This window comes from Zeus faber, assembly GCF_960531495.2.
Source record: "Zeus faber genome assembly, chromosome: 6".
NCBI classification, from domain to species: Eukaryota; Metazoa; Chordata; class Actinopteri; order Zeiformes; family Zeidae; genus Zeus; species Zeus faber.
In genome coordinates, this window is record NC_137201.1 from 20,059,554 (window position 1) to 20,085,000 (window position 25,447).

At 44.8% G+C, this 25,447-nt stretch overlaps 3 protein-coding genes across 3 annotated transcripts; 2 read left to right on the forward strand and 1 right to left on the reverse strand.

The window, feature by feature from the left end:
* Positions 1-1,588: 1,588 nt before the first annotated feature.
* Positions 1,589-7,016, forward strand: apba2a (amyloid beta (A4) precursor protein-binding, family A, member 2a; the record flags this gene model as incomplete). Its single annotated transcript, XM_080002861.1, has 11 exons — positions 1,589-2,746; positions 3,195-3,329; positions 3,432-3,471; positions 3,556-3,701; positions 4,056-4,142; positions 4,410-4,595; positions 4,698-4,877; positions 4,985-5,197; positions 5,398-5,517; positions 6,315-6,455; positions 6,945-7,016. 11 exons carry the CDS (start codon positions 1,589-1,591, stop codon positions 7,014-7,016), a joined length of 2,478 nt encoding a protein of 825 aa, XP_079858987.1.
* A 1,976-nt stretch (positions 7,017-8,992) lies between these two features.
* Positions 8,993-11,311, reverse strand: duox2 (dual oxidase 2; the record flags this gene model as incomplete). Its single annotated transcript, XM_080002862.1, has 6 exons — positions 8,993-9,198; positions 9,759-9,973; positions 10,073-10,280; positions 10,720-10,854; positions 10,948-11,005; positions 11,165-11,311. The coding sequence occupies 6 exons, from the start codon at positions 11,309-11,311 to the stop codon at positions 8,993-8,995; spliced, it is 969 nt and encodes a 322-aa protein (XP_079858988.1).
* Positions 11,312-12,483: 1,172 nt separating this feature from the next.
* On the forward strand, positions 12,484-25,000 carry duox (dual oxidase; the record flags this gene model as incomplete). Its single annotated transcript, XM_080002863.1, has 31 exons — positions 12,484-12,541; positions 12,715-12,873; positions 13,053-13,240; positions 13,669-13,870; positions 15,232-15,398; positions 15,614-15,677; positions 15,821-15,917; positions 16,122-16,212; positions 16,409-16,511; positions 16,621-16,793; positions 17,060-17,235; positions 17,369-17,487; positions 18,204-18,341; positions 18,460-18,573; positions 18,681-18,883; positions 19,091-19,276; positions 19,547-19,772; positions 19,881-19,974; positions 20,087-20,262; positions 20,378-20,447; positions 21,250-21,458; positions 21,718-21,948; positions 22,413-22,512; positions 22,879-22,928; positions 23,038-23,165; positions 23,304-23,457; positions 23,629-23,861; positions 24,080-24,238; positions 24,324-24,479; positions 24,661-24,789; positions 24,878-25,000. Exons 3-31 carry the CDS (start codon positions 13,112-13,114, stop codon positions 24,998-25,000), a joined length of 4,200 nt encoding a protein of 1,399 aa, XP_079858989.1. The 5' UTR covers positions 12,484-12,541; positions 12,715-12,873; positions 13,053-13,111.
* Between the last annotated feature and the right edge of the window lie 447 nt (positions 25,001-25,447).

The window sequence follows — 25,447 nt, forward strand, 5'->3', positions numbered from 1 at the left end:
GCACAGGGGCGAAACGGCGCTTTCCAGGCTGTACCAGCAGAGCACAGAGCGAGCCCACGTCAGACTGAAGCAATAGATCACGATAACGTCGATGAGAAAGCCACAGCCCAAAATTAACAAGAATTCAATAAACCTGACAGATGGTTGGTTTTATTCTATCTTTTTTTTTTTTTTCATTGTTATCAAAAATCGAATATGTTGCGGTGTTTTTATGGAAAATAATTAAAGCATCCATCCTTAGGATACCATAGCCGCTCCACACTAAAAATTACATTTATTATCAATTCAATATTACACGCTTCATTCCAATTTTAGGGATCGACGAAAATTGAAGTTGGTCCGTTTTACTTAATGTATATTATTTGGTGAATTATTAAAAAAAAACCGTTTCCATTCCCTTGGATGACCGGTGCCTGGGAGCAGGATTCTTCGGAAGCAAAGAGCGGAGCAGGGTGTATGTTCTAATCAGCTTCCAGGGCGGAGCGGCTTCTATTAAACATCACCCATTCCGGACGGACCTGACCAGGATGCAGACATCTTAAGAGGAATCGGGATCGATGTCAGTAAGTGGCACACAGAATTACTTCGGTTAAAAACAGCGTGATGGGGATGCTTCGGGCCCGGGAGGCTTGGTCCAGAGTAGACAATAGTGCTGGGTCTGCAACTAGAGGTGCAGCTGCATCCCATAAGGAGGCTGCGTGCAGGCTGGATAAGGAGGGTGCATGCACGGTGCAGGCTGGATAAGGAGGGTGCATGCACGGTGAAGGCTGGACAAATAGGGTGCATGCAACGGTGCAGGCTGGATAAGGAGGTTGCATGCACGGTGCAGGCTGGACAAGGAGGGTGCATGCACGGTGCAGACTGGATGCTTCACATCAAGGTCGATGTGATATCCATTGTAGCGTTAACGTGACTGTCAGTAATGTGTGCGTGAAATGATTCATCGGCATCAATGTGCTTTTACAGATCGTGGTGGGTGCAAAACAAAATTGGGTCTGCCGATCGTATCGATATTTATGCGAATGCGGCTCTTCTTCTGTGGTAAACTGAGGGACCACAACACCCCTGCAGATGCGGCAAAAGTTTGGCGTGATGGTTCAGAGAATCTGGTCACAGATCACCCATTGATACAGAATAACAATCTCAAATATTGTCCAAGGCGTTCAAAAGGGCCCTCGAAGCCGATTCAGGACCACAGACAGTTCTCGCGTTGCCGTGACATTTTAGCCCCTGCGCCCTGTATCTGTTTGATGTTATTTTTGGGAAAGGAGGAAAATTAGGTTTGCTCCCAGCCATCTGTCTTGTAATACATTATTTGATGATTTATAACCTGAATAATTCGTGATTTCTTTATAGTGGTTGAAATGGTGAATTTAAAGGACAAACCAATGGACCATCAGTAGGTTATACAGTAATATTCATGGAAATCACATCATAGGACTTGTCTGAAGCATTTGTTGTCATTTGATGCTATTTGATACAGTGAGGATATTATTTGTCTTATTACTGTTCTCTTTTCTGTTTGATTGTGGCCCGACATCAAATCTGATTTGTTTCTTAATGTTGCACAGGGCTCACTGGGTTGGCTATGGCACATGGAAAGAGGCCAGGAACAATCTTGGGCCCCAACTCTTCATCCTGCCCTCATCCAGGTGTCAAAGAGGAGAGTCACGAAGAGCAGAAAGCTGTGACCAGGGAAGGACCTGAACAACCACACTGCGCCTTCAAGAAACAAGGTGACCATGACCAGCTGACCCCTCGTGTTTCTGCTGATCGCTATTTTATGAAATCTGACCCCAGACCCGTCGACATGGATGAAGAGGAGACATGCTCTGAGTATGATAACGTCGGCTCTGACGTGGAGCAGGATTGCGATCGGGTGCTGCATGTCGGCAGAGAGAGCCATGTGGCCATAGGTTACTACAACCAATACTCCTCCGACGATGGCAGCTATCTAGAGCATGCAGTAGTCGTGGATGGAGGCGGAAGTGCTGTTGCACAATTTGTGCCAAGTTCTCATCATAGTCCGGAGGCATGTGAAGTAACACAATCTGACACAGAGCATCACCAGTCCGACCCCCACCTCAGTACATGTCCCACCCCTGTAACTGGAGGCGGTGATGGGGCAGGGACAGAGAGGATCCAGAGAAGCAGGTATTTTTTCGATGAGACGGATGAGATCGAAGAAGTGTTGGATGGGGTCAGGTTTGTGGAGGACTTAGAGGAGGCATGTGACAAAGCTCAAGGACAGACATCTTCTTTTTATCATTGCGATGATGGAGACAGGAGAGGAAAAAGAGGTGATGAAAGAGTTCCAGAGGATTCTGGGGGCGTGAAAAGACACTCTGACGTGCCAGGGGCCAGTAAGATGCTGGTTTGTGAGTCCACTCACAGGGGCTCAAAGGAGAGGGAGAGGCTGGGTAAAGGGAGAGGTCGGAGAGGACCAGCGGGAGACATGGAGAATGTGATCACTGGCATCAAAGGATGCATGAGCAGCAGTGCTGAACCACATTCTAAGACATTGCCAAAGGATTGCAAGAAGGCTGGTACTCGGACCAGACCTCGATCTAGCGCCTGCAAAGCCCGTCCACCTCCACCACCCCGTCATACACAATCTCATGCCCCCACCAAACAGTCCCAGCGTCCCAGAGAACCTATTCCAGCCCCTGGACCCACGTCGCCGCCACGCAGCCACGAGAGGAACACCAGTGTTACGAAACAATCTTCACCTCCACCAGATAATCTGGTACAACCGAGGGAAACTCTTCAAGGGAATCCGAGACAACCAGAAGAACTCCCACAGGTCAGTGATGCAAAAGCCTCATGTCACATCACATATTTTACATTATACCAGTATATTATATGATACTCTGGAATATGTTTACATACCACTTGTTGCTAGTACTGTCATTACATATTATTAGGATGCACTATTTATATTATACCTATGCAACATATTGTACTTTACTTTAGCGTTCTCGCTACCTGCCCATATTGGGATCACTAGCTAACATAGCTGTGCAAGTGCTACTCCCTCTTAACTTCTCTTTATCTGTGTACTTAAATTCTATTTCATATTCCATCTCTTTTTTCACTTGCAGTGTTCTGTCAACTTCAGCTGCTGTAACACCTTTTTTAAATGAATAATGTATTATCTTGTCTTAGCACTTTGCCTATTCACATTTTGTATACAGCAGGCAGAGAGGCCACAAACAGCACCTGAAGATGACTGCTCTGGGGCAACGCCTGAAGACGTCCCAGAGCAGTCAAACAGGCACCAGTGTCAAGAGACTGCACCACTGGAAGACGACAGCAGCGACAACACCAAGGTAGGGGGAAGGCAGCGACATTCAACGGGTGGTGGGAAATTTGAGTCATTGCAATCTTAATTGATAGGTAAAAATACTAAGAAAGATATTGACCCCTTGCAGAAAACACAGGAAACGGCTTCCTTCCCCAGCTTTGTGGATGGTAGGTTCTTTGACCTGTTTTGAATTCATAGTTGTCGTGTTTTTTTTTTTAATGTTCTCCATAGTATCTAGATGTTCTGTGTAGTTCCAGGTCCCTGTGAGCCTGAGGACCTCATTGATGGGATCATCTTTGCTGCCAACTACCTTGGCTGCACTCAGGTGCTGTCTGATAAAAATCCGTCCAAATCTATTCGCATGACACAGGCCCAGGAGGCTGTCAACCGCATCAAGGTGAGCTTCACTTTTATTATGATTGTTCAAATATTAAAATTTGTGAATAATTAAAAATTTTGCTTTGGCAGCTCTAAACGAAAGCCACGCATTACGTATTATGTGTATTTAAACTCATTATTAACCCCAGAAAGGGCAGCTTTGGCCATGTTTTACATTGACCACAAGATGGTGCTGCTACTCAGCTTCCTGTGTACTTAGTTGTGTTTGACATTGTTTCCGTATCATGTTTGCATCTACCTGTACAATTGTTTGACAGGTAAATATTAAATTCTATATAAATGAAAAATGAGAGATGAAAAAGCCATTCTTTTCCGTTTAGTGAAATTAGTATAATGATTTGACTTTTCACAGAGCCAAGATGAGGACTCCCAGATGATTACGGAGGTTGATCTTTTCATCTCAACTAAGGCTGTTAAGGTGCTAAATGCCGACACACAGGTTAGTATCTTTGACTAGCACACAATCTATTCATATTAAATAATACAATTACAAGTGTTTGCTCAGATAAATACTTTAGATATAATATATGGAAGGAATTCTGTGTTATAATTCACAAATGCATATATAATTTAAAAAAATTCAAGTACAAATTTATAATATTTATTTATAGTATGTTATCTTTGTGTTTAATTTATTTTATTATATATATTTGTGAGTTGTGACAGGGACTGGCTTCCATTTGAATGTTGTTTTTACTCAACACAGGATACAATGATGGACAGCGCTTTGCGGACCATCTCCTACATCGCGGACATCGGTAGCATCGTGGTCCTGATGGCGAGGAGGCGCATGTCCCAAGCAACCTCCCAGGACTGCACGGAGGCCTCGCTCTCCGCGGGAGAAGGGAAGAGCCAGTACACCATGATCTGCTACGTCTTTGAGTCAGAGGATGTAAGCATGAATACACTCTGATATATGTCTTTTGTTTGCTCTTGGTTATTCTAAGGAGTATGATCTTTGTGCTGTTTTCCCCAAATCCTCCCCCTCCTGCAGGCACAGCTCATAGCACAGTCCATTGGACAGGCCTTCAGCGTGGCCTACAGGGAATTCCTCAGCGCCAATGGGATCAACCCAAAGGACCTGAGTCAGAAACAGTACAGTGACATCATCAACTCCCAGGAAATGTACAATGATGATCTGATTCATTTCTCAAACTCAGACAACTGTAAGGAGGTGAGACGCATTTCTTCAGCTGCCGTGTTGTGACCTGCTTTGATATTTGCTTCGTGAATATTGTCCGAGCTGCTTCCCACCGCAATCCATTTGTGTGCGTGTGTCAGCTGTATGTGGAGAAGCAGAAAGGGGAGAGCCTGGGCGTGGTGATCGTGGAGTCCGGCTGGGGCTCCATCCTGCCCACCGTCATCCTGGCCAACATGCTGAACAGCGGCCCGGCAGCGCGCTCCGGGAAGCTCAGCGTTGGCGACCAGATCATGTCCATTAATGACACCAGTCTGGTAGGGCTGCCGCTGGCCACCTGCCAGAATATCATTAAGGTACGATATGGAGCAGATCAAGCACAATCCGTGAATATATTTAGTCTCTAAAAGGGAAAGTTAGGAAACATTGAACCAATAAAACCTCATCCTACCTACAGTATTAGGCTTTGCGGTCCAGAGTAGACACACGCACACACACACATACACAGATACAAGTCACAGTAAATTGAATGTATGAGTACGTCTCTGCACCTCAGGGGCTGAAGAATCTGGTGAAGGTAAAGCTGAGCATCGTGAGCTGCCCTCCTGTCACCACCGTCCTCATTAAGAGACCAGACCTCAAATTCCAGCTGGGCTTCAGCGTTCAGAACGGCATCGTAAGTAACAACTTATAAGTATGAGCGACCCTGAATGTGGTGGGTCAATCACTGGTGCCAACAGTCCCCAGGACAGAGTTTAAGTGTTTTTTAATGGCATAAATAATTCCTAGTTTTGGCTTAAGGCTAAAAACGATCAAAACCGCCAGCTGTGAGTCATTTATTGCCCCCTGTTCCCATGTGGTCATTTAAATACAATCATCAAAAGTAAGTTAACTTTGTAGACTAATTGACTGCCCTGTGTAGAAGAAATTGTTCTGCATTGTCAGTGAGGTTAATCTACCTGCTACAAGAAAACAAACACTGAGAATATTAAAGATATTTATTCTGCAGAATAAAGAGAAAGATTCAGTACTGCTCCAAAGCAGTATTCTGACCAGTCTGCCCCTCTTTCTGACAAAGACTGCTTTATACCATAGAGAGGTTGTGGCCAATTGTCAGAAGTCATTTACAAGACTCTACCCCTCAATTTTTTGTGTTACCTTTAAACAGTGAATTCACAGGTACTTGCAAACTTTGGTGGCAGATGCAGACTAATATCCCTTTCAATGATCTTTCAAGCTCCCCTGGGCTCCCCTCTTTATCTCCATACAAGGTTTAAACAGAAAGAAATGTGATCTTGTTCTTCAATGATAGAATTGACATTGTAAAGAGAAAGAACAGTCTCTTTACATAAACTCTGGGGGGTGCTCCTGGAAGCACAGAGGCAATGTTTTAAACACCTCTCAACAGGAACAAATATTGTCCCCAGCCAAATATTTGATTATATGCATTTTTCTCTCTCACCTGCCTTGCAGATCTGCAGTCTGATGCGAGGCGGCATTGCGGAGCGCGGTGGCGTTCGCGTGGGTCACAGAATCATTGAAATAAATGGGCAGAGTGTGGTTGCCATGCCGCACGAGAAGATCGTTCAAACCCTCTCTGTCTCCGTTGGTGAGGTAAGTCCCCCAGCCCTCACCTCCGTTTTGTCCAACCATAACACCACATTACTGCGTAAATAATACCCTTTTTGCCAAATGATGGGAGGCTTGGCTCAGTTTTATCTTTTTTTTTTAACTTAATTTTTACCAATAGGAAAAATAAATTGCTGCAATTAATTTGCAATAATTAATCGAATGGTTCGTCATTTGCAAGCGATATGCAATTGGCAATATTTAGAAGATCTGGAATGTCTTGCCACCTTTTGGAGTCCCTTCTTTGAAACATTTATCTAACTCATGTGAAGTTAGAAGAATAGAGCCAGACTGCATTTGGTCAGTAATAGGTCAAAAGCCTGCAGCTACTTTTGGGTGGCAGAATTAAATATTGATTTAAGTGAAGTAAGTCTGTTTCATTACAGAGTGGATCTTGAGTGGAAGATTGGCCACTCAAAATTACAATGTAGTGATCAGCGGTTCTTCTTCTCTGTCCTCACATCTCCCCGCCAGATCAATATGAAGACAATGCCCGCAGTGATGTTCAGACTGCTAACAGGACAAGAGTCGCCCATCTACATCTAGAGAACTTCACCCCAGGCGCGCCAGACGAGCTACCTGCCGCATACGTGAACTGACCCTCCGCGGGGAAGCCTCAAGTTGTGCAGGTTGAGCGCTCAACTCACGACGCGGACCGCTCTGTTTGGTGTGAACATCCCAATGCTTGATTCATGTCGCTCTGTGTCCGCTGCACTATGTGATCCGCAATGTTAATTACAAAACATAAACAAGCGTCCTATAAGAGGCTCTGATGGCATCCGGCTGACGCTCCACCTCAACATGACAGGCCTGGATCGGTTTACAGTCTTATTCCTGGCCGCGTGTAAAAGGGGTTTTGGGCTCTGCATGGATTCCCCCACTATAACTCTGCATGACTAAGAGGATGGACAAGGTGGTTCCACGGAAGAGGGAGAAATTATTTTTCTATAGGTTTATTTATGGCTGTTCAGTTCTGATTTACAGATTTACCTTGAATTACATTGCCATGATAATGCCTCACAGTGTCAACAAGCTGTCTATAGGATTGAATGTGAGCTTTTGGTATGGAAGAGAAGTAAATATATGGTCATACTTATTTTCTTATGAAATGACAAATTAATACATTTATTTTTTATTTATTCATTTTTATAATGTTTATGGGGTGTACAATGTAATCTTACTGTAAATAGTTTGATGTACATCAGCTACTAGTTGGAAAGGCTATATTATTCCTGTATGCATGTGTCTTAATATACTGTAACTTATTATGAAAACAGGCTACAGCACAGGTATTAATTTTACAAATGCCTCGACAAGCTATGTATCCACTGACAATAGAAGATAATATGCTGTGAACAGGCTGGATGGGGCTGAAATGTGTTTGTAATTGTAACGCTGAAGGCCAAAGATATTACTTATTGTTGAAAATCACCTTTACCATAGTGTATTGGAATGTATCCTACTGTATATTACTATATGAATGTATTATCCGATTATAAAATTCAATGTTAATGCTGAACATGTCGTTCAACTTCATTTTAGGGTTCAATTTTAAGGCTGCAAAAAGTGATTTCAATAAAGGCACCTCATAGAATTTATCTTGCCTGCATTTAAAGTCAATCAACCTTTGTCTAAAACGTTTCCATTTGTGTGAGACTTTAAAAAGTAGAGCGGAAAGATCCAAACTGCTTGGAGGCTCTGCGTGTGTGAGGGACCACGCGTGCACCATCAGTTAATGTCAAACTGTTTTATTTTTCCACATTCTGGAAAAACTGAGTTTAACAATGAGGAGCTATATGAGTGGGGTTTATTTAGTATTTAATTTATTACAACAACAACATAACATAAACCACAGTCACAAAAATGTAATATTTTCACATAATATTTACAATATCCTTTGTACATTCTGCAAAACAAAACACATTATAGGCTCAAAACCGAAACATAAAACAGTTTGATGCTTTCGACTAAGCTGAAATGAGACATTCATCAAAATATTTTCAAGTATCTGCTGGTGAAGGCGTCTAGGGGGATGAGTGGACTTCATAATTTATCCTGAAAAAGAAGCATAATGATCATTAAGAAAATATCAATTACCGCCTTATGTTTCAAGTTAAAATGTTTAAATTAGATTAAACAAAATGCATATAAATAGAAATGATGCCTAGAAAAGCAAAGGAGCTTGGAGGATTAAAAAGGAACAGAGGTTTACCCTAAATAAATCTGCAGCTGCAATAATGCGGTTTTCCCAAAGAGGGATTAATAAAAGCTCTATACCACAGTTTTTTATTCTATTTTCATTAACAAGGCTGTGTTTATTTTCCCTATATTTTTTTATTTATTAATTTTTAAAGCAATGATTATTAAGTAAACACAAATTTCTGTTACAGTTATTACAAGACAAAGTTTGGGGGCCAGTTGTTTGGCCTTACTTCCCCAAGGATCAGATTTCTATTGTACAAAGTTGAAATTAAGCATTATTAGTAAGAAATTGTATCAATAATTCAATCCAGATATATCTGTTAGGTGTGACTTACAACGGTGATTATCGACGTCAAAGAGCTTGAGTTCACTTCTTCTAGGAAAACTGTATTCAGGTAACCTTCTCCGTACGTAACGTCTTCATCATCACAGTCATCTGCAGCGACACTCAAAGCCTCCTTCATCTTCTCAGGGACCATGCAGTCGAACATCACCACCACTATTCCAATGATGGTACACAGCGCACCTGGAAGCCATTTGAATTAGTCAATATTATATGATATTAGAACTACTATAAACAACTTGGTAGTGATGTATTTTTTTAGTAATGATGGGTCATCACACTCACCCCCATTTCCTTTTACTTTCTATGTAACCATATAAGGTAATGTTATTTGGTCTCATAGCCAGTGCCTGGACTTACGTGCGGTGTGCACATGATGTTCCCGGGAAATTCCCGGACATAACGCTCTTTGTTGAATGTCAAACTTGTGTCACAAAGCAATGTTCAGCTTTTACGCCATTTACAGTAACTGCACTTTTTGTGACATCTGCCGGTAAAGGTCACCACAGAGACTATATAACCAGTCCGCCCCAGAGATCAGGGCTCTCTTCCCTGGTGCATGTTCTTAAGAGGTTGTACCAGTACTTAGTAAATACTCATCTTCAAATCACTGTCTTTGGCTCCTCAGTCCAGCCTCCCAGTCCAAACTCACTAAATTCACCATCAGTAGACAAGCTCATGCGCATCGAAAAATTGAGCTTCTCGATCTTGTGCATTTGATGACTGAAAAGGTCCATATTCACCTGTGGCGAGCGCTAACCAGAAGGAGTGACTGTACACGGCCTCAAACGAGCCGGTTCCGATGGAGAAGGAGCACTGCGGGGAGTTCATGACGGTGGAGAAGGACGCCATGGAGAAGAAGATGAAGGCAGCAGTAGTTATCATCATATAGCCAGCGTACAGGATGACCGGCATGGAGAGCAGCACATTGGCAACCATCCAGCAGCAAAACGCCGTCCTGAGGAGACATTAACGAGAAACAATTTTCATATTTCTATTTTATGGGGAGAAAAGTCCTAAGAATGTATATGTATGATTTTTGAGATGATTAATTTACCAGAGTGTAGCTGAGGCATATCGTCCGGAGTATCTGTACTGAAAGATGAGCCCGCACGGACTGTTGCGTGTGAATTTCTCAGCGATATACAGGATGGGGTTTGGCAGGCCCCTCTCCAGAGCTTCTTCATAGTCCTTCTCAATGGTGTCCTGCCAGCTGAACATCTCATTGTAGTCAATGGTCTCGTTGAATTGTATCACCGGGTTCCCTGAGGGACGGAAGATGACAGGTTGGCGCGCAATCTATCTGCATGAGGAGAACTACGGTGTTGGACGTAAAGCCGCAGCCACCCAAGTGAGGGATTAGTGACCCAGACTGAGAAAATGAAGAGTACTGCAGTTCATCCCCTGACGATGGACACACGCCTCCTACTGATCAGTAAAATGAGTAAAAACTACAGTTATAAAATATGTGGAATACCATTAGATATGGCTTTACTTATCCCTTGGAGATAATTGTATTAATTACGGCAGCAGAGGAAAAACAAGTGCAGGTACATACATTACATACATATGGGTGTGTCCTATTCATTTGAATATACATTGGAATAAATCTCAGTGACACACCAAGAAGCAGACCTTTGTACACAGTACAGAAGGATCCTGCCCTTCCAAAATAACAACTTCGGGATTGTTAAAATGACTCACCTCTGAGTGTAACGTTGATGCCATACAGTCCAACATGCAGGCCGATTTCTGCATTAACCACCTCGTTGCTGAAAGACTTGTAGGTGGCATTAGTGGTCGTCTTGCCCTCCGCCCAGTCGCTGGTGAAGTTGAGTGCTGTCGCGGAGGAACCAAGCTGTGAATAACTGCCCTCGGAAACGACTGAAATTCAGAGTTTCCAGAATCGCGGACGAGGATTTCCAAACTCACCCACTATCACAGCCCCTATGAATAAGCTGATGATTATTCGGAACATCCAGACGAAGCGCTGGTGGAAAGGAACAGAGCACCGCAGGGGTTTTATTGGGGAAGCCTCTTGTGCGAAGTGGTCGTTATCGCTTTCTAATTTGCCTGGCTGTCCTATCCTTTCAAAAGAGCGCAAATCAATCTGAAATCATGCAATATATTGACAGTAGGCTGCACTCACCAACTTCCCTCGAATCCCGGGCAAGATGAGGAGGAGTCCAACAGCAAGCACAAGAAACACCAGGATAATGGTGAGCAAGTTGGTGCCCAAGATGAAGGAGGTCCTTTGTAGCGGGTAGAATGGGTAAATGTCATCGTAGAAAGTCATCTTCGCTCCAGATTTTAGCGGTGCAGCTGAGCGCAGACGGTGTGACAGAGGAGACAGTGTTAGTGCTGGGGCTTCTCAGTTACCTCCAGACACAGAGGTGGAGGCTCCTGTTTCTTAATACGGGCAGAGGACATGCATTCTCTGTGTGATTTATGCCAAAAAAATGTGTTTTTCACGCCCAAAATGTAAAGCATATACCACATAGATAACTCTAAAGTGTGAAACATACCTTGGATTAAATCATGTGCATCATTAAAACACACAGAGACACACACCACCCTCCCCCACCTAAAAATGAAGAGAAATCCTCACCTGAGAGTCAAAAGCTGCTGGCAGCAGAGAGGCAGAAAGTGGGAATGCTGCAGGGACATAACCTTCTTTTATACTGCTGGCTCCTTTTGTGTCATTTGGGGGGAGGATTCATTGATTGGAGTCCTTTGGGGAAGTGTGAGCCACAGATTATGACCATTCCCTTGTAGGCAGCACGGGTCACCTGCAGTTTGTGATAAGCTCTGCAAGGAGTTTGTTGTGTTGCACCACCTACTGCTGCTGCTGCTGGAACTCATCGGAACTCATCTGATCTGGGTAAGCTCCGACAATTTCCCCTTTCCTAATGGCTAATGGTAAAAGTAAATATTCCACTAAGTGTTATCTACTAATTTATATAAAATTAATACATTAACACATGTTTAAACTTGAAAATACAATTGAAATGGAAACGCACAGCGCATCACTTACCACATCAAATGTGCCATAGATAAGATCCACAGCACTTTAGTGATTTAAAAACAAAAACAAACAAAATATATATATATATATATATATATATATATATATATATATTGATCTCTGAGGTGTTATTCCCATCAAAACATTTTCAGAGTGCTTCTCCTGGCTGGAGCCCGGACTCAACTGCGGTGAAGTGGGTCTCTCGCGTCAATGGCTCTGCGTAACGCGCTCTGCAGGAATCTCTCAGCCATGCTCTGCTTGCTGCTTGTGGCTGCAGGTAAGTGGACTCAGCCTTTCTTTTTTTTTTTTTCCTTAAGTTCTTAACTTATTGATTTATGTGACTCCGTAAATATTCTGGTTTGTCAAAATTGGTATTTGGTAACAGTACGACATTTTCATTTCATGCATTCATCATTTCCCCAGATTCTCAGTCCAACTGGGAAATCCCAAGGTGTGACGGCTGGTACAACAATCTGGGTCATCCTAAGCGAGGAGCCGTGGGTGAGCTGCAGGAATATGTTTAATATGATATTATTACTAATATTACAATTTAATACTGATATTACAGCATTGAGTGCTGTAATATCAGCATTAAATAGTGATATTAAGTATTACTAACCGTCCGGCTGTGTGTGTGTGTGTGTGTGTGTGTGCGTGTGCGCGTGTGTGCGCAGGGTCCCGCCTGGTCCGCCTCCTCCCCGCTCGCTACTCAGAAGGGGTGTATCAGCCAATTCAAGAGCTCCCAAATCCTCGAAGCCTGAGCCTCTCACTGACCACTGGTCCATCTGGACTCCCCTCAGCACACAACCACACTGTGCTGCATACGTTTTTTGGTAAATCTGCCCCGCCTTGCCATTTGTACCCCCCCCCCCACAATCACATCATAATGAATGAAAAAAATATATAACTGTGTAAATCTAAAACATGATAAATTTGTCGGTTTTCTTAATAGAATCATTACATTGCACTGGTTTGGATGTGACACACACACACACACACACACACTTTCCAGGTTACCATGTTGTTTCTGAGATTGTGGACACCAGACCTCCGGGATGTCCTCCGGAGTTCATGAACATTCCCATTCCGAAGGGAGATCCTGTCTTCGACCCGCTGGGCTCTGGGAAGGTCCTTTTGCCCTTCCAGAGAGGACCCTGGGACAAAGAGTCCAGCCAGAGCCCCAATAACCCTCGTACACAGGTAGGCCTGGAAGCCAGAACCCCGTCCCATTTGGTAGTCAATAACACTACCTATCCATGAATCCAGAATATGTTTCCGACACCAATATATGAAGAATCTATTGATGTATTTTTGATAAAAAATGTAAAAGTTAAAAGTCTGAAATCATTACTATGTAATGCGTTTGGAATCCATGTGGAATATCTGCACTTTGAGCAGTAATGTCAGTTTTCAAAGTAATGGAAAACGATCCAGATTAAACCTCAATCTGTTACTTAGATTCCTAAATGTGAATTGTAATCTCTGTATTAGTGAGGTTGACTCCAAAATAGTTAAAATGGGAAAAATCAGGAAGAGAATTAGTCACACTCCGTAGGGCCGAAAGAGGTTGAGAACCCCTGAGTTCCATTCCGTTTTCCCGTTGCGTTTTGCCAACACGCACTGTGCAGGTGAACTTGGTGACAGCATGGATGGATGGCAGCTCCATCTACGGTCCCTCCAGCTCCTGGTCCGACACCATGAGGAGCTTCTCTGGCGGCCGCTTGGCTTCGGGCTCCGAGTGGAACATGCCCAAAGTGAGCGGCGAACGTTACCTCGTATGGAGCGCCCCCGATCCAGCTACGGGGGACAGCGGACCCCAGGGCCTCTATGGTGAGAGAAAATGTATTAAAAATGCACAAAAACATGTTATTGTTGCTATTTGTAAACTTGTTCCTGTGCAGTACCAGCTTAACACCAGGCCCGGTGGTTTTACCTGTTTCCAGTATTATTATGATTATTGTTTTTTTAGGCCCATAAATTCAAGTTCAAGAGATTAGCCATGCAAGCAATGAACTTGTAATTTTACCTTCAAAGGATAGGTCTGCTATTTTTCAAGCCAGGTCTTAAAAAAATGATTGTTCCCGTTATTTATAACTGTTCATAGCACAACCTCACTGAATAGAGAAGCCTACCGCTTGGCTGCAGCTTGGAACTATGCTTCAAAACAGCTTTTAAAAAAAAAATGTAATCCCTTTTGAAAAGAAAAAGTCTTTACATGTTATATGGAAGAAAAAAAAATGGTTGTGAAACATGGTTTTACATAAATAATTATTATTATTATTTTATTATTATTATTATTATTATTATTATTATTATTATTATTGTTATTTTGTTATTATTATTATTATTGTTATTTTATTATTATTTTATTATTATGGATATTATTATTATGGATATTATTATTATGGATATTATTATTATTATTATGGATATTATTATTTTGGATATTATTATTATTATTATTATCATTATTATTATTATTCAAAACATGTAAAAAAAATACACTACACAGATGAATGTCTTTTAAGGATTAAACCCCACTGCAGAGTATTAATGCACAGGGAGAAGCTGCAAGAAGCTGTAAGAATTGTGAACCCATCCTTTAACTTCTTAAAGCCTCACGGTTGTTGCTTCAATCAGAGAAGGCAAGACGCGTGTGCAGGAAAAGTATTCTGCGTCAAAGTCTGCGTCACAAACACGACCTCAGTACAGCGCATAGCGAACTGATTTGCAAAGAGTCTTCGTACGTATGTGCTTACGGCTCACGGGCCATGTGGCTGTACCTGACGTGCGTGCCACCACCACGGTAAATCCCTGCCGCTGTAACAAAACGGACACGGTACAGCTGCACTGACACCCGTGTTTTGTTGCCAGCTGTTGTTAACCCCGCCGTAGTTATTATCCAAGGCGGCGGTTGCAGATTTCCCTGTTGTCACCGTCCTGCTGTCAGGTCTTTGACAACAAACAGTCAAATTACCATTCAATTAGTGGTAAGGGGCCCTCGCCGTGTCACGTAACGCAGCGCCAACACAGCACTGTCCCGATCCAGCACATGATCTCCGTGATTCCCTCAATATACATCTGTTATTCTATTTGGGATGTTTAGGCTGTTGTAACCGTAGGATGGATACATCATACAGTATGTTTTAATTGACAAATTACCCCTCATGTTTGCCCTCTTCCGCGTCCAGAGTTGGGAAATGCCTGGGCCAACGAGAACATGTTCACGGCAGCAGAGGGGATTATCTGGTTTCGCTACCACAATCACGTCGCCTCCGGCCTGCACGTGGAACACCCAGATTGGTCGGACGAAAAACTTTTTCAAAACGCCAGGAAGACCGTCGTGGCCACATTCCAGGTATCAGCAGAAGACTTAGTCCTCAAATCCTCTCGCGACTCACCTGACGATTTTAATTTGCGCTGTTGGAGCGGGCGGAGTTGCCTCAACGCCAGGTGCACGCGGTTTGATGGCTTCAAAAAAGGTTTTGGTGTGAGCGCGACTGCAGCACTGTTCTCCTGCAAGGCGACTGTCCAAATTGCCCTTTTGTTTTCGTCTCCCGCACTTTTTGACAGAATATCGCCCTCTACGAATGGCTGCCCTTGCGTCTGAGAAACGAGACGCTTCCTCCGTATCCAGGTCAGTAAAAGAAAAGGCTTTGTGTGTCTGAGCGATACGCTGCTGACCACAAGGCTTGGTCAGATGAGGTAAGACGTGCTCTGTCTGCAGTGAGCTGGGCTACAGGTGTGTTTTATCTTTGGTGATATGCTTTCTGCACAAAGGTTATCAGAAGTTTGTCGACCCGGGGATCTCTCCGGAGTTTGCAGTGGCCGCCATACGCCTCGCTATCTCCGCGGTCCCACCTGGCATTTACATGAGGTACTGGCTCTACCGAAGTCTCCAAAGTAAAAACCGTCCAAAAAAAAGATTTCCCAAAGCCACGTACAATGAGAACGTTTGTCATCGTTAGTGGAACCAATTGTACATTGCGGTCTATGGTGCGGAAGGAGTTCTGCTATTTAAAAAGTGGTTCTGTACATTCTCAAGCGCATGCTCTCTATCTCTCTTTTTCGCTTATTGCAGAAACAGAACCTGCCACTTTCGTGACATTATAAACATAGACGGGAGTTTATCACCTGCACTGCGTCTTTGCAACAGCTTTTGGAAGCGGAAGGTAAATTCTTATTGCACGTTAACATTTTCAAGGGAACTAAAAGCTTAAAAGTGTGTGAATAGGTGGGTGAAATCGCTTAGATTTGTAGACCCTTACTTGCCAATCTGAATATGTCATATATTTACATATGAACGTACAATATGTCCACATGTTTTAGCCGTATATTAAAGTTTTGTTGCTCATTTTAATAACTCAGAGACCCAATGTGAAGTCAGGCCGGGACATCGATGACCTCATTAGGGGCATGGCCTCCCAGATTGCTGAGAGGGAAGACAATGTCGTCGTGGATGACCTGAGAGGTCTTCCGACACCCTCTTACTCATCACATTATTACCGCCCACGCATCACTTTGCCTATTCCAGCCACTGCTCAATATTCACAGCTGTCGTCTCATTTCTGCTCTGCCAGACTACATGTACGGCCCCCTCAGGTTTTCTCGGTCAGACCTGGTAGCGATGACCATCCAGAGAGGGAGGGACTTTGGTCTCCCCACCTACGCTGAGGTCAGAGAGGCTCTGGATCTGCCTCCTGTCAAGGCGTTTGAAGAGATAAACCCGGAGCTTACCCGCACCAACCCACAGGTATGTACGTCACACCCCCCTGCATCCCAAACAAATGAGGTTTAATGAAAAAAAAAACAAAAAAAAATGATGATAAATTATTTTCAATCATAATTTCACCAAATTATCATTGGTCTTGAGCCAAACCAAGCAATTCTCAAATCATTCTCAAAATAATAAATTCAACATAATAAATGCAGATCCCGAGAGATCTGCGCCTACATTCGACTGTATTTCCAAACTGCGTTCAAGTACTGTGGTGTCCAAACTGTTTTGCTTCGCCGCAGTTGCTGCGGGATGTTGCAGAACTGTATCAGGGAGACGTCTCGAAACTGGAACTCTTCCCCGGAGGGCTGCTGGAGGCGCTCCATGGCCCGGGCCGAGTTTTTGCCGCCATCATCTTGGACCAGTTTGAGCGCATCCGAAACGGCGACCGCTTCTGGTTTGAGAACAGACAGAACGGGTAAAGTCCTCCGTAAGAGGAAATCTCCACATGCACACGTGCACGATTCATTTTTCATTTCTGATTCATTTACCAATATCTTCCAGCTATTTTGGGCATCTGCAGCCACGCACTGAGTTTGGTGTGTTTCCAGTCTGTTCACAGAAAGTGAGATCAAGGCGATCCGCAACGTGACATTTCATGATGTCCTCATGGCAACCTTCAGTACAGAGGCCACAGATGTGCAAAAACACGCATTCCTCTGGAAAGACGGTAAAAATAATACCAGCTCATTCTATTTTCACTACTGACGTGCATGGTTGTGCGCAGTGTGTGCGTGTGTGTGTGTGTGTGTGTGTGTGTACGTGTGTGTGTGTGTGTGTGTGTTTGGACGGCTCCATGTCTTCTCACCAGATGTGCAGCTGTAATAATAATAATAATACTACTAATAATAATAATAATAATAATAATAATAATAATAATAATAATAAAAGCTTTATTTGTATACCTTCAAAAACACTGTTTACAAATTGCTTTGACAGATGAAATAAAAGTGCTCAGATTATGAAATTAAAAGGCAATGGAACATTAATAAACAGGAATTAAATTAATTCATTAAAAAGCAATAAAGAAACAATGAAAATAAATAAATGAACAAATAAATAAATAAATAAATACAATATGAAAATAAGTAATAGAAATAAAAAGGAAAAAAAAGTAATATAAAAATAAAATAAATAAATTATTTTATTTTATTTTATTAAATTAATAAAGAGGTAAAGGGTTAGTATGCATGTAAGTATAATTTATAAGCTTTTCCGAGTGACCATGGTTATCTCAAAAGGCCCTTTTCGGGTTTGGATTTTTTATAACTTTTCTCTGTCCATTGGTAAAGTTTGCACACTGTTGAATATCACTTACTTTCACTTGTTTGTTCACTTGTGTATATGACTTGATCATGAATGAAAAATGTATCTCTCTGACCCCAGGTGACCCCTGCCCTCAGCATGCACAAGTGATTGCGACAGTGCTCCATCCCTGCACAAAAGCCACCACACTGAACTATTTTGACGGGAGCAAAGCCGGTTTTGGCGTAGTCATCTGTGTCCTGTTCCTCTTTCCTGTTGGTCAGCAGTTAAATAATAACATAATACCAAATGCATTAGAATGATTCACATGCCTTCAAATGTTTAGCACCCTGGTTGATATTCCAAGTAATGGCTCCTTTTGACTTTATCTTTGCAGTTAGCTTTCTGGTGGCATGTATGGTCGCATATTTTCGCAAGTCGAAGTTCAAAAAGTTTCAAAAGAGGAGAAAGGCTGAGGACAGAGCTGAGGAGCCGGCTGTTGGAACTCTGGGTATGAGAGCATTGGGGCACCTGCAAGACATGCGCATTATGATGTATTTACGCTCTGCGATCCGGCGTGCCCTCTCATCTCCTCTCACTCTGCTGTGCCCCATCCAGCCTGTGAGTGGCTGAGCCACAAGAAGGAGCCGCAGCCTGTCAGCGTGGACGTCAACGAGAACAGGAGGGTGCAAGTGTTCGACCGGGCGGGGCCCCCTCTCCGCAGCCTCAATCTGGAAAACCAGACCTGCCTCAACATCCTTCTCTCCAACGACCGGAAGCGTAAAGCGCTGCTGATCAAAGCTCCAAAAGAATATGACCTGGTGAGCGGTTTGCATTAAGATAGTGTTGTTTGGCTCTTGCAAATAGTTGATGAAATTACTAAGTGTGAGATCCACTCCACTCATTCCAGTTGCTTACAGTACATTCTCATCTACTTCTCATCCTTCCCCTCTCCGCACCGATCATTCCTCATTCCTGCCCACTGGCCTCTCCATGCCAATTAAACTGTCTCCGCTTGGTGCCCGCAGGTGCTGTTTTTTGAGGACGAGAACAAGCGGGCAGCGTTTGTAAAGCGGCTCCAGCCCGAGGCGCCGGGCATCGAGCAAGAGATCAGAGTGAAGGAGCTGAGTGAGAAGGAGCTCCTGAAGGAGGCTTTGACCAGAGAGCAACGGGCCCAGATTGTGGAAACCTTCATAAGACACGCCTTCTCCCAGGTACAACGGGGCCTCTTGCCGCTGACCTCATCGCCCCGTTCCGCTGTGGCGGCGCGAGAACTGGCGTTGGCCTCGGTCCCAGGGTGCCGTCAACGCTTGTTTGTGGTCTAATTAGCTCCGACCTCAAGGAACCTATAAGGAACTAGTTTGCGGTCTCGACATGACCTCGTCACGTGTGGAGATAGCCCTCAAGTGACGTGCGCGATATTCCCAATGACACCATGGCAACACCTAATGACGCCGCCCTTCCGCTGTCCCGTCACTGCGCAGGTGCTGGAGATAGAGAAGCGCGACGCCGGCGACATGAGCGCCGCCTCCTGCAAGAAGACCCGGCAGGTTCTGCAGTGCGAGCTGACGGCGACCGAGTTCGCCGATTCGCTGGGACTCAAGCCGGACTCGCTGTTTGTGGATTCCATGTTCACACTAGCGGATAAAGACGGCAACGGTTACCTTTCCTTCGGGGAGTTTCTGGATGTCATGGTTATCTTCATGAAGGGTACATTTCAAGAGATAAGGCGTATTTTGTTTCTGCAGATCGCTCCGCAAAATTCTAGTTGAGCCATTTGTAGATTACGTATGAATCAGTTGGTGTGTGTTTGTCCAGGGTCCCCTGAGGAAAAATCGAAGCTTATGTTCTCTATGCACGACATCAGTGGAAACGGCTTCTTATCAAAGGACGAGTTTTCCAGGATGCTCAGGTTTGCCCTCATGTTATTTGCTCTGGACACTTTCCGTGGCACGTGTTCCCATATATGTGGATATATCTCCATATATATTGTATATATATATTTATATAGGTGTGTGTTTCAGATCCTTCATGGAAATCTCCAATGGCGCTCTGTCAAAGAGCCAGGCGGAGGACGGCATCCTGGCAATGCTGAATGCCGCGGGCTTTGACAACAAGGAAATAATCACCTGGGAGGATTTTCATTTCCTCCTGCGGGACCACGAGAAAGAGCTGCAGTTCGCTCAGCTCAACGTCAAAGGTCGGTGGACGGACGGGGCTATCATAGCCGGAGGCCCCCGGAAAGCCTTATTTATGGAGTGAAATGAGTGCTGGGTGATGTGGCCTGTTGAACACACTCAGTGTGCTTTGTGCAGGAATGGAGAAGCAGGGGAAGAGGAGGCTGGGTCGTGACCAACGAGTGTCCTTCATTTGTCCGGCGAACAGGTGAAAGGGTGAAAGCACGCCCACGGCATGCAGATGTGTCTCTCTTTGGCTTAAAGCAGGCCGCGCTTAAAGACACGGCCCGCTGTTTTTATTTGCATGCAAATCAATCCGTGGCAAAATGACAAAAAGACAATAACGGCAAACACTTTTCCCTTGTCACCACCTTTGACATTCACATGTTTGTGACAGCACCGACAAGACGGATGGAGTGGATCTCCGCAGGCGGCACTGGAAAAAGTAGGCACTTCCCTTCTGTTCTCTCCGGTATCCGGCCATTATTTAAGATTTAAGAATAATTATTGCAAGAGTGCATAGAAGCTTTGTGTGTACTGTAACTGTATTTGCCAAAATGTTTGTCATCTCTTTTTTCCCTCTGCTTCATATTGACCCAAGACAAATACGATTCCGACCCATTCTGAGTCCCAACGTCCCCATTTATTTTTCATTTGACGTCACTAGCTCTCATTGTCGTCACCTGTTCCTAAACCGCTCCTACAGTTGGCGAGTTCTTGTTTACGCGTTCTTTGCCACTCTGGAAATTCCAATTGTGTTGAGGTGTGGTCGTGAGGTGTGGTCATGAGGTGTGGTCGCCAGGTGGACCGCGCGGCTTTGTGGCTCACCAAACATATTTGCAGCGTGTGTAGTTCCCCAGCTGATGCAATCGCTCTGGAGCCTTTCATTTTTCAGAAAGCTTATCTCAAAAAATCCAGGATCCGTGGTTTATTTTCCCCTGTGTGTTCGGCGATGGGGACGTTGTCCGACGTTTTAAAGGTCAAACAGAACACCAATCGTCTGCCTTCAGTGAAACGCGCCGTTCTTATTTCCTCATCAGGCAGGGCCTGCTGTCCCCTAAGGTCTACGTGAAGCCCAAGCGGGAGCCGTACCAAAGGAGCCCGGTCCAGCAGAAGATTCAGCATTTCAAGCGCTTCATTGAGAATTACCGTCGTCACATCGTCTGCTTCGTCGTGGTGTACGGCATCATGGCTGGAGTCATCATAGAGAGATGTTACTGTGAGTGGAGGTCACGCTCCTCTGTGTTTATTCCGCCCAACGCCTCCCAAACTCCTAAACTCAAGAGGATAGGTTCGCTAGTTTCCATCACTGATGACTGTTCACAGCTATAGCACAGCTATCGCACAGCCTCGCTGAACGCTTTTGCTCTTAAGAAACTCTGCTTCTCACCGGGGTTCAACGTTTGCCAAAAAGTCGCCCCCCCCCTAAAGACGTGAAGTGCACCTCTAACAGAAGCGTCCCGTCTCTCTGTGGTCAGACTACAGTTTGCAGGCCGACGCCACGGGTCTCCCGGAGACCTCGATGGTGGGGATCGTGGTGTCCCGCGGCTCGGCGGCCGCCATCTCCTTGCTGTTCCCGTACATGCTGCTCACCGTGTGCCGCAACCTGATCACGCTGTGCCGGGAGACCTTCCTCAACCGCTACATCCCCTTCGACGCCGCCATCGACTTCCACCGCCTCATGGCCGTCACGGCCATCATCCTCACAGGTTGGGCGGGACTCATTCAGAGGTCGACGGGGTCATAGGGCTGGGCTTCCTTACTCTGATCACGCTGGAGAATAAGATCCTTTTCCTTGATTTTTTTGTTTTTTTTGTTTCTGCTCTCATCTCTTGAATTCATTTTGCAAACCCAATTTCAAAACATAATTATGACAAAAATGAAGCCGTTCTATCCCTCCGAGTATTTCAAAGGCGCTCCGGTACAATTTAGGCTGTACATCATCAATCATTTCATGCAGAAACTACTTGATGTCAAAAAAATTTGAATCCTCGTTCTCCACACGGTGAACAGAAACTGAAGTGGCAGTGTGTGTATTTATATCAGATCAAGGAACATACACAGTAAAATGGGAAACATTTCAATATCACTTGGACACATTGATCTGCTGTTTGCATCACAATACCTTTAAAATCTAGTTGTAATTGACATTTGTCTTCTCTCTTCAATGTAGTCATTCACAGCCTGGGTCACGTGGTGAACATCTACATCTTCTCTATCAGCGACCTCAACATCCTGTCCTGTCTTTTCCCGAAGGTGTTCGCCAACAACGGGTAATTTGTGGGAAATATCCGTCCGATATTGAAAAGTGCTCTGCAAAAAGAATTCTTTTTTTTTTTTTTTTTTTTTTTAGCTGAGAAAATGTGTCTTCGAGGATTTCTTTGAGTGAAATTGGAAACTGCAGCACTCGTCACGCTTCTCCACTCTGTTTTATGTTTCTTTTTCGCATCATTTCAATGGCATTTCCTTTCTTGTTTCGAGAAATCCTACTGAGTAAAACTTTCACATCCCATTTGCAGATAATCAAACTATTTTCTCTTCTCTTCTCTTTTTTTTTTTTTTTTTTTTTACACAGATTTATTTCACAATGGATTTGAACATATATCATTTTTCATAGAATAAATTTTTTTCACGTCCAGGTCCGAACTTCCTCAGAAGTGGACGTGGTGGTTCTTCCAGACCGTTCCAGGTACTGTACAATAGAAAATGATTGGACCAGTTTCACCCTAGAACTCCGGGTTGTGAATCGTCTGTTTTTATTTTCTGCTCTTGTGCCGTTTGTTTTCTTCCTGCTCCAGGAATGACCGGCATCCTGCTCCTCTTCGTCTTGGCGTTCATGTATGTTTTTGCGTCGCACTATTTCCGTCGCATCAGTTTCCGCGGATTCTGGCTCACACATTACCTCTACGTTTTGGTGTACATTCTAGTAAGTACCTCCACAATTTTTTTGGGTGTTTTTCAATCCATTAATTATTCCACTGTCACGCGTTCTGATAGTCTTCATGGAACCTGAATGCACTTCTCCACCCCTCATGTGGTCTTGGCTGTGTTCCCCCTCGTACAGACAGTCGTACACGGCAGCTTCGCCCTCCTCCAGCAGCCGCGCTTCTACATCTACCTGATCCCGCCGGCGCTGCTCTTCCTGCTGGACAAGCTGATCAGCCTGAGCAGGAAGAAGGTGGAGATTCCCGTGGTTGGAGCGGAGCTGCTGCCCTCGGGTGAGACGCGGCGCCCTCCCCGGGACGCCATTTCTTCTTCGCCCCTTGCATCGCGGCGAGTCCGGGCTTTTCGCCAGAGTCGGAGCCACGCCGGGTGACGGTTCCATCAGAGGTGTGATAATGTTGAAAATGTCCAGCGTGCTCAGGTTTCCTCTCCTGTCCGACCTGCAGGCGTGACTCACCTGGAGTTCAAGCGCCCGCAGGGCTTCGTGTATCGTTCGGGGCAGTGGGTCCGCATAGCGTGTTTGGTGCTCGGCACGGATGAATATCACCCCTTCACCCTGACGTCGGCGCCGCACGAGGAGACGCTCAGCCTGCACATCCGAGCCGTGGGGCCTTGGACCAGCCACCTCAGGGAGCTGTACACGGAGGACAAGCTGCTGGAGCTGGGCATGTATCCCAAGGTGCTGGACAGCGTTATTGTGTGTGTGTGTGTGTGTGTGTGTGTGTGTGTGTGTGTGTGTGTGTGTGTGTGTGTGTGTGTGTACTATCTCTTACCAAAGAATACTTAAGAATTCCTATAGAATTCCATGACAAAGACATTTTTTTTTGTCAGGGATTATTTCTGTTCCTTCAGTTTTTTATTTGGTGATTGTCAGTGTTTGTGTTGCTGCGCTCGCAGCTCTACCTGGACGGTCCGTTCGGAGAGGGACATCAGGAGTGGACAGACTTCGAGGTTTCCGTTCTGGTGGGCGGCGGCATCGGAGTCACACCGTTCGCCTCCATCCTCAAAGACCTGGTCTTCAAGTCCTCCGTCAAGTCCAAGATTCAGTGTAAAAAGGTGCGCCAACGCCCGCTTTTTTCCGATCAATATGAATCGAAACAAAGCTTCTCTGTTTTTTATTTTTTTTTGTCGCGATTTCCAGGTTTACTTCATCTGGGTGACGCGCACGCAGCGGCAGTTTGAGTGGCTGTCGGAGATCATCAGAGAGGTGGAGGAGTTGGACACGCTGGAGCTGGTGTCCGTCCACACCTACATCACGCAGGTGGCGGAGAAGTTCGACCTGCGCACCACCATGCTGGTAAACTGCATGCATTCCCACTTCAGAAGCTGATGAATTTACTTGTGAAGTTATTATTTATTACATACAGATTTCACGTGTGCGTGTGTGTGTGTGTGTGTGTGTGTGTGTGTGTGTGTGTGTGTGTGTGTGTGTGTGTGTGTGTGTGTGTGTGTGTGCGCGCGCGCGTGTGTGTGTGCAGTATGTGTGTGAGCGCCACTTCCAGAAGGTGTGGAACCGCAGCCTGTTCACCGGTCTGCGTTCCGTAACTCACTTCGGCCGTCCTCCCTTCGTGTCCTTCTTCAGCTCGCTGCAGGACGTCCATCCCGAGGTCAGTCCTCATCCGTCTCATCCATCTAGAGCCAGGAGCTGTTTTAATCTCATTTAATTGAATGGTATGATGGTGTGCCCCCCCCCAGGTTCGTAAAATCGGCGTGTTCAGCTGCGGGCCACCTGGACTGACCAAGAACGTGGAGAAGGCCTGTCAGCAGATGAACAAGAGAGACCAGGCGCACTTCATGCACCACTACGAAAACTTCTGATCCCCGCAACCGGGCGGGTGACACCATCGGAGGGGTTGAGACACCACGGCCGGTTGACCAGTTGACACCAACCCTTGCGTGTCACCACTGATGCTCATTTCCTTCCAAGCGGAATGACTTGATAAGATTGTATTGAATGTGATGGAGACAGGAAGGAACAATAAACAGTAATAAATGCAAGATATATGCTCGCTGATCCTTTGTCAAACCCTGTCGTCTGTTTTATTCATTATTACCTGTAAGGTGTAAGGGCGTGGCGTGTCACGACACTGAAATTATCCTCCAACATCCTTATTTGTACAGCACACACATTACATTACAGTTACAGTTCCACAGTGTTATCTCAGGGCGTGCAGCGCACATGGCTTAACTTATTTCCTTATTACAAAAGATGCTCATTTCAGGATGGGCAGGGAACATACGTGCACTTATATAATTATCCAGATT